The sequence below is a fragment of the Phodopus roborovskii genome, unplaced genomic scaffold (genome assembly GCF_943737965.1).
Source record: "Phodopus roborovskii unplaced genomic scaffold, PHOROB, whole genome shotgun sequence".
In the NCBI taxonomy this organism is placed as follows: Eukaryota; Metazoa; Chordata; class Mammalia; order Rodentia; family Cricetidae; genus Phodopus; species Phodopus roborovskii.
In genome coordinates this window covers 17,653,064-17,659,063 of record NW_026126563.1, presented here as the reverse complement: position 1 = coordinate 17,659,063, position 6,000 = coordinate 17,653,064, and the positions used below count along the sequence as shown (strand labels likewise).

The following is a 6,000-nucleotide window of genomic DNA, read 5'->3' as shown; positions in this document are numbered from 1 at the left end:
GAAGGAAAACCGAGCGCTGGGCAGGGCGGGGGCGGGCGGCTGCCGTGGATCCGGCCCGCTACCGCCGCAGCTCGGTGGCCTCCCATTGGCCGCGACGCAGGCGGGAGGCTCGGGAGGAGGGAGGCGGGGGCGAGGGCGGCGGCGGCGGCAGCGGCGGGAGGGGACCAGGAGGCCCGGGCGGTGCGTGCGGCCAGGCGGGAGGGCGGCTGCAGCTCGCCCGGGTCCAGCGGAGACCCTTGCGGTGCGCGCGAGTGGCGAGGACTAGGTGGCCGGTGCCGATGCGCGCAAGCGGCGAGGGGCACGGCCATCGCGACAGCGGCCGCGCATCCTCCCCTCCCACCCCGTGACAGCCCCCCCCCGCCTCCTCCACGCGGCCGTAGGAGAGCAGAGTCTCCAAGTGGCCGGGGAGCAGGGAAGGGGACGCCGCGGAGGCCTGGCCAGCGGGAGCGTCGCCCTTTGTGGGCTCAACGCGCACGGCCGCGAGCGCCCTTCCCCCGAGGCGCTCTATCCCCGGAAGCTTTGTCGCACCGCTCGGCCCCGGAGAGGACGCCTAGAGAAGGGACAAGCCGGGGTTCGAAAGCTCGCGTGCAGGAGGAGCTCCTGAGAGCGCCACCCGCCCGGCTTCCACCTCCGTATCCTCCATCCGCCGCGGTCCCCGGGCCGCTGCATCTCGGGAGCTGCCGCTGCACTCCGGCCGAAGCCCAAGCCGCCTGCGCTGCGGCCCGCACACACGCACACGCGTGCACACATACACACACGGGCGCACATTCACACACACGCGAACACACACACACACACACACACTTCTCGGCGCGCACGCACGCTCGCCCGCCCTTCTCCCCGCCCCCTCCCCCGGCTCCTTGATCTCCCGTCTGTTTTATTACTCCTGGTGCGAGTCCGGCGGACTCCGAGGCCCGCTATTTGTTACCAGCTCGCTCTCATTGGCGGGGAGCGCAGAGCAGCGGAGAAGGGGGTGGGGAGGGGAGGGGAAGGGAAGGGGTGGCCACTGCCCGGAGCCGTCTCCGCGCTGCTGTTGGTGCTCCGCTGCTGCTGCTGCTGCTGCTGCTGCTGCCGCCGCCGCCGCCGCCACCGCCGCCGCCGCCTCCGGCTCCTCGCTCGGCCCCTCTCCGCCTCCATGTGCCGGATAGCGGGAGCGCCGCGGACCCTGCTGCCGCTGCTGGCGGCCCTGCTTCAGGTATGCAGAGGTCCCGGGTGGGTCGGGATGCGAGCCGGGTGGGGCGTGCGGCGCCGGGTCCCTTTGTTCCCCGCGCCGCTGCGGGGCCCGGCTGAGCACCCGGGAAGGGAGGTGCCGCACCGCGCGGCCAAGAAACTGCACAGGCATGAAGCTCCCGCCAGACTCCCCAGCCAGACTCTGGCCAGCTAGTCTACCGCGCCTTCTTCCGAGTCTTGGCCACAGGGTCTCCTTGGCTTCGCTTTTGGGCCAAAGCGAGCTCGAAATGTCCCCAGGCAGAAGAAGGGAGATGCAGGATAACTCCTGGTTTTGTAGTTTTCTGTGCTTTTCTTCCCCTCGCATTGTACTTTAATCCGATTTTTAAAAATTTGGTTTGTTTATTTCTTCAGGGAGGGGTCGAGAGTTTGCACTAGGAATTCTCACTCCGGTGTCTTAGTTACAGGACTTGCCTCCACCCCACCCCGCTCCAGCACCCGCGCGCCTCCTGGTGCGCAGGGGCTCCTATGTCCTATTGTCTTCATCCCGGCTCAGAGTTGCCTTCTGGCCTTTGGATTCTCTTGCCCTGGCAATAGTCTATGTCGGCCCCACTTGGAAAGCGAATCTGGTCCCTGGCCACAGTGAGTGTCTGCCGGCAGGCGTTTTAGCACGCTTTTGGCCACGCATCTTTGGTACAAGACCAGGCGAGAAGTCCCTCCTTACTTGGCCATTTTATTTTATTTTTTAAAATATATATGTTCCTTTCTCTGTACCGCTGCCTGTGCCCTGCGTGGGTCCTGGGGGCGTAGTTGCCTGGAGCCACCCTCACTTTTCCCACTCTCGGGAGAGTGCCAGCGAGCCTTTTCATTGACTGTACTTTGAGACTTGGCTGCAGCTGGAAGCACCTGCTCTAGGCAGGTCCCGAGTTTTCTAGTCACTCCGCGACATAGGCCCCCAGCCCAACTTTTCCAGGGCATCCTGGCTGAGGATGCCCCTACCCCAGTCCCAGTCTCCAGCAGGTCTCATTGGTCAAGCCCTACAGCCTTGGATGGGACCCTCGCACTGGGCGGGGTCTTGGTGGGGGTCCTAAGTCTGTACCCATGTGCTCTGGGGTTCCACTGAGGCAGTAGCAGAGGGGTGTGTCCACCCTCGCTTCGTGGCTGGGAAACTCACCCGAAGCCCCATGCATACCCCCATCAGGAGGACATGGTGGCCAGCAGGATGGTAGCCCCAAGTGCGGGTGAGGCTCGGAACTGCCACCCCGTGGGCGTTGGGAGAGAAAGATGGGCACAGATGGTGCTGTTCGCTTCCCTCCCGGGTCAGGGTCTGGTGCACTGGGACCGCAGGGCTGGAGAGTGCTGCGGTCACCGAAGCGGGACAGGGCCCGCACCCAGTGGCTCGCTCCTTTCTCCCCCGCCCTCTAGAGGGGTGTGGGCCGCGCCGCCAGCAGAGCCCTGTCCATGGTGCGCCGCGCTGTAGAGTGTGGCCCTGCCCTGCTTGCCTCGCTGCTCCCGGGGTTGAGCTCTCCCCAGAGCCCACTCCTAGGCCTCCCTGGTTCTCTGGTTCCCTTCCCCTTTCTTGGATTTCTCCTTTTGTTCTTTCTTCTCCTGCTGGTCTTTCTCTCCCCCCCTCCCCCATTCACTCGTTCTCCACCCTCCCCCAAGGCTTTCCTGACTCTGGGATTTCAGAACTATTAGAGTAGACATTTTTTGGCCTCTGCAGTTTTGGAGAGCGGATGGAATTCTTTCTAACTTGGAGGAGACCTGCCAGTCACTTGCTAACAAAATACCTCCTGTTATAAAACCGCCCTTTATTCTTCTTGGGCACATTCCTCATTCCTTAACCTCCTGTCACTTCATTTATTGTTTCTTTTTGAAACGGTTTTTTTTTTTTTTTTTGTTTTTTTTGTTTTTTGTTTTTTTGAAAGACGGTAGACCCCAGGGGAAGAAGGAAAAGAGTTTTGTGCTTAGGAGTGTGTGAAGTTAAGGGGGAAGACAAGACAAACTTAAACCCTTTGTGCATTTTCTTTTCTTTCTCTTTATTAACAAAGGAGAAGCCATAAATCAAGAGCTCACTTTTCAAAGCGGGATTTTATACACCACCGCTCTTGCTTCCTTCCATACCAGCTATAGATGATTATTTTCTTAATAACTTTTTAATAAAATGTGATTTCTAAATGAATATTGATCGGTGAAGTTAGGGCATGTGTCGGTCATTAATGCATGGAGAGTTTCCCTTTCTCTTTTACCCATCTATCTGATGTCCAGTGTGAATTTAAGTTTTGGATGCCTTGTTTTATTTAGACATTAAAATACTTGTTATAAACATGCGGTATAGGTTTAATATTCCCTGTGTATGTCTCCCCATTGTCTCTGTCCTGACTTGGATGAACTGTTGTGAAAAGGGATGTGATAACTTTGCCGTGGAGTATGCAGCAGCTTTCCACTTCGTGAGTGCAGTCACACTGAGGGATCTTGAAAGGTCATTGGAGCAGACATTCCAGTTTTGCCTCATGGGTTTTAGGGTTAAGTGCACCATGTAGATTGTACCACTGAGATTAGCAATGACTTTGAGCTAAAGGTCTGTTTTGCACTCCAGAACAACAAAGATCTATCTGCAAGGTGAGCATGGCTTCTCTGCAGTCATCTGCTATTAAAAAGTCTCTAGTTGCTCTTTTTTTTTTTTTCCTTTCCAGTGCAGACTAAGCAGCAAGGGTTTTAGAGCAGAGAATGGACAGGCTATTAGTGTAAATACAGAACAACCTTATCTTTTCAGACCAGTTACATAGCAATGACTGTTGAGAGCACACTGTACCTTTGATTTCCTAACAAGTCCATGTGCCTTGATTTGCATGCTTGGGTTTTACTTAGTTATGCTTCTACTTAGATTTATGTAATTCTGATTAATTTTACATAACAAGATAGTCACCTTCCAAGATTTTCTTTTCTCCTTCATTACAGTTGAAGGTGTCAGCATTGTCTTGTACATGAAATGAAACAGAATTTGAACATGAAACTTGATTGGCTGAGGGGTAAAATATTATGCCTCAAAGTTATGATTAGGATCCTTTGTAAAGTATGTAAGTAGCTTTCAAACCATTACATAGACTTATTGTTAGGGGAAAAATCAATTTTACTGTTATTACCAACCCAGTAATTAATAGATTAGAAACCTGTTTTGTTTTTCTAGTTCACAATTTAATTGCACAGCCGGTTGTTCTAATTTAAATACACTTGATTGCATTATCTAGAATCAAGGCCAATACCTTAATGTTGGAGGGAAAAAAATCTAGAAGCTCTGTTTGCTCCCATGTGATTTCAGCCCTGGATGAGGATTTTGAAAGATATGCATATACTGTGGATATTTCTCATCTACCTACCAGCCATTGATATTTTGCAAAGGTTAATATTCAATGTTTTAAAAACACAGCACCTAAGCTTTGTTTCAGGAAGTGGGAAGTGTAGGATTCAATGATCATTTTATGTGTAAAAGGATTTCTTCTCAGTGTTTGATTTTTTTTATGTGCCCTTGCAGACTAAGTTCCTTTCAAAGCAAGACTTTATTTAGTTAGTATTCATGTTAGACTTTGTTCATTGAACATAACATATGTCTTTCTTTGCCTTTTACTTGGGGTCATCAGGTTCTTAACAAGAGACAGTCCATTCAAAATGTACGGGGTGTGATTTGAAGAATGACCATGTCTCTCTCCTAAAGTATTTATAGCTGTAATTTTAAAAAGACACAATTACACATTTAGGCCCCCGTTCCAAGCTCAAATTGTGCTTAGAGAGCACGATGCTTGACTATCATATCTTTGAAGAAGTCTGCTCTGTGAAGCTTCAAGAGGAAATGCTCTTTTATTAGTTTTATTGTTTTTTTACAAGTAGAGACAAAAACCTTCCTGAAGATTGTATTGATGACAGCATATTGTACTAAAATCCTTTGATTTTTTTTTTTCATTAAACAATTGCAATCCACAAATTTGTTTTGCCTCATTAAGGTTTGGGGTCATTAATTGTGGAATGTTGAGACTTAAAGCAACATTTAATCTTGTTTTAAAATGCTGCTGTTGCTTTTTACTACTCCCCAGTGACTCAGAACCCACCCTGTTTTCAAGGGGAACTTCTCAAGTTAGAAGAGTGATTTGTAGGGGAAATCAGGGCTGTTATTTAAGAAGTGGAGTGTTTATGTATACACTTCACAATTTTGCCCAAGTTAACATTATTCAAATTTGTTCTTTTGGCTCCAATACAAAAAGTAATCAAGTTTAAGAACTTCTCAGACTTGGCAGTGGATTTTTTCAACCATTTAAAAATGTGATAGATTTGGAATTTGGATTTGTTTGAACAAGTATTTTATATCTGCCATCAGAACATCTAGAACCCAAGTACTTTCCAAGTTGGGTAAAGAATTATGAGTTGAATATAATCTGTACCAAGTTATTATCTGTACCTTGTATCTCTCTGTTTCTCCTGCTAGAACTTTATTTTTGTTTTAAGTGTTTGGAAAATTATATCATCAGTTAATTTGAACAAAAGTTGGGCTTTATATTAAACTGAATGATATCTTGCATTTTAACTAACACTATTCATACTGGGGAAGATGTATGCATAGATTAATATTCTGATGAGAGTTCCATCTTTTGGCATAAAAATGACGACTTTAAAGTAGGCAGAAAAGGGTGAATTGGAAAGCTAAATGAGATAGTTTGAATACTATGGGTTTAAAAATTATGCTTTATATTATAATGGGGTCTTTTAAGAACAATTTAGGTTAGACATAAGTCCTATTCACTTCTTTATTCCTCATTAGTCATTCTTTACCACTCAGTT

At 49.5% G+C, this 6,000-nt stretch overlaps 1 protein-coding gene across 2 annotated transcripts in view; it reads left to right on the top strand.

The window, feature by feature from the left end:
• The first annotated feature begins 779 nt into the window (after positions 1 to 779).
• Cdh2 (cadherin 2) overlaps positions 780 to 6,000 on the top strand; it is a 213,962-nt gene continuing 208,741 nt past the window's right edge. Inside the window, exon 1 of one of the 2 annotated variants that reach the window (XM_051202011.1) lies at positions 780 to 1,195. In XM_051202011.1, the coding sequence (XP_051057968.1) occupies positions 1,136 to 1,195 (60 nt within the window). In that variant the 5' untranslated portion in view covers positions 780 to 1,135. Of the gene's footprint in view, positions 1,196 to 2,359; positions 2,393 to 6,000 lie in introns of those variants that run through there. The other variant, XM_051202012.1, reaches the window with a different exon arrangement.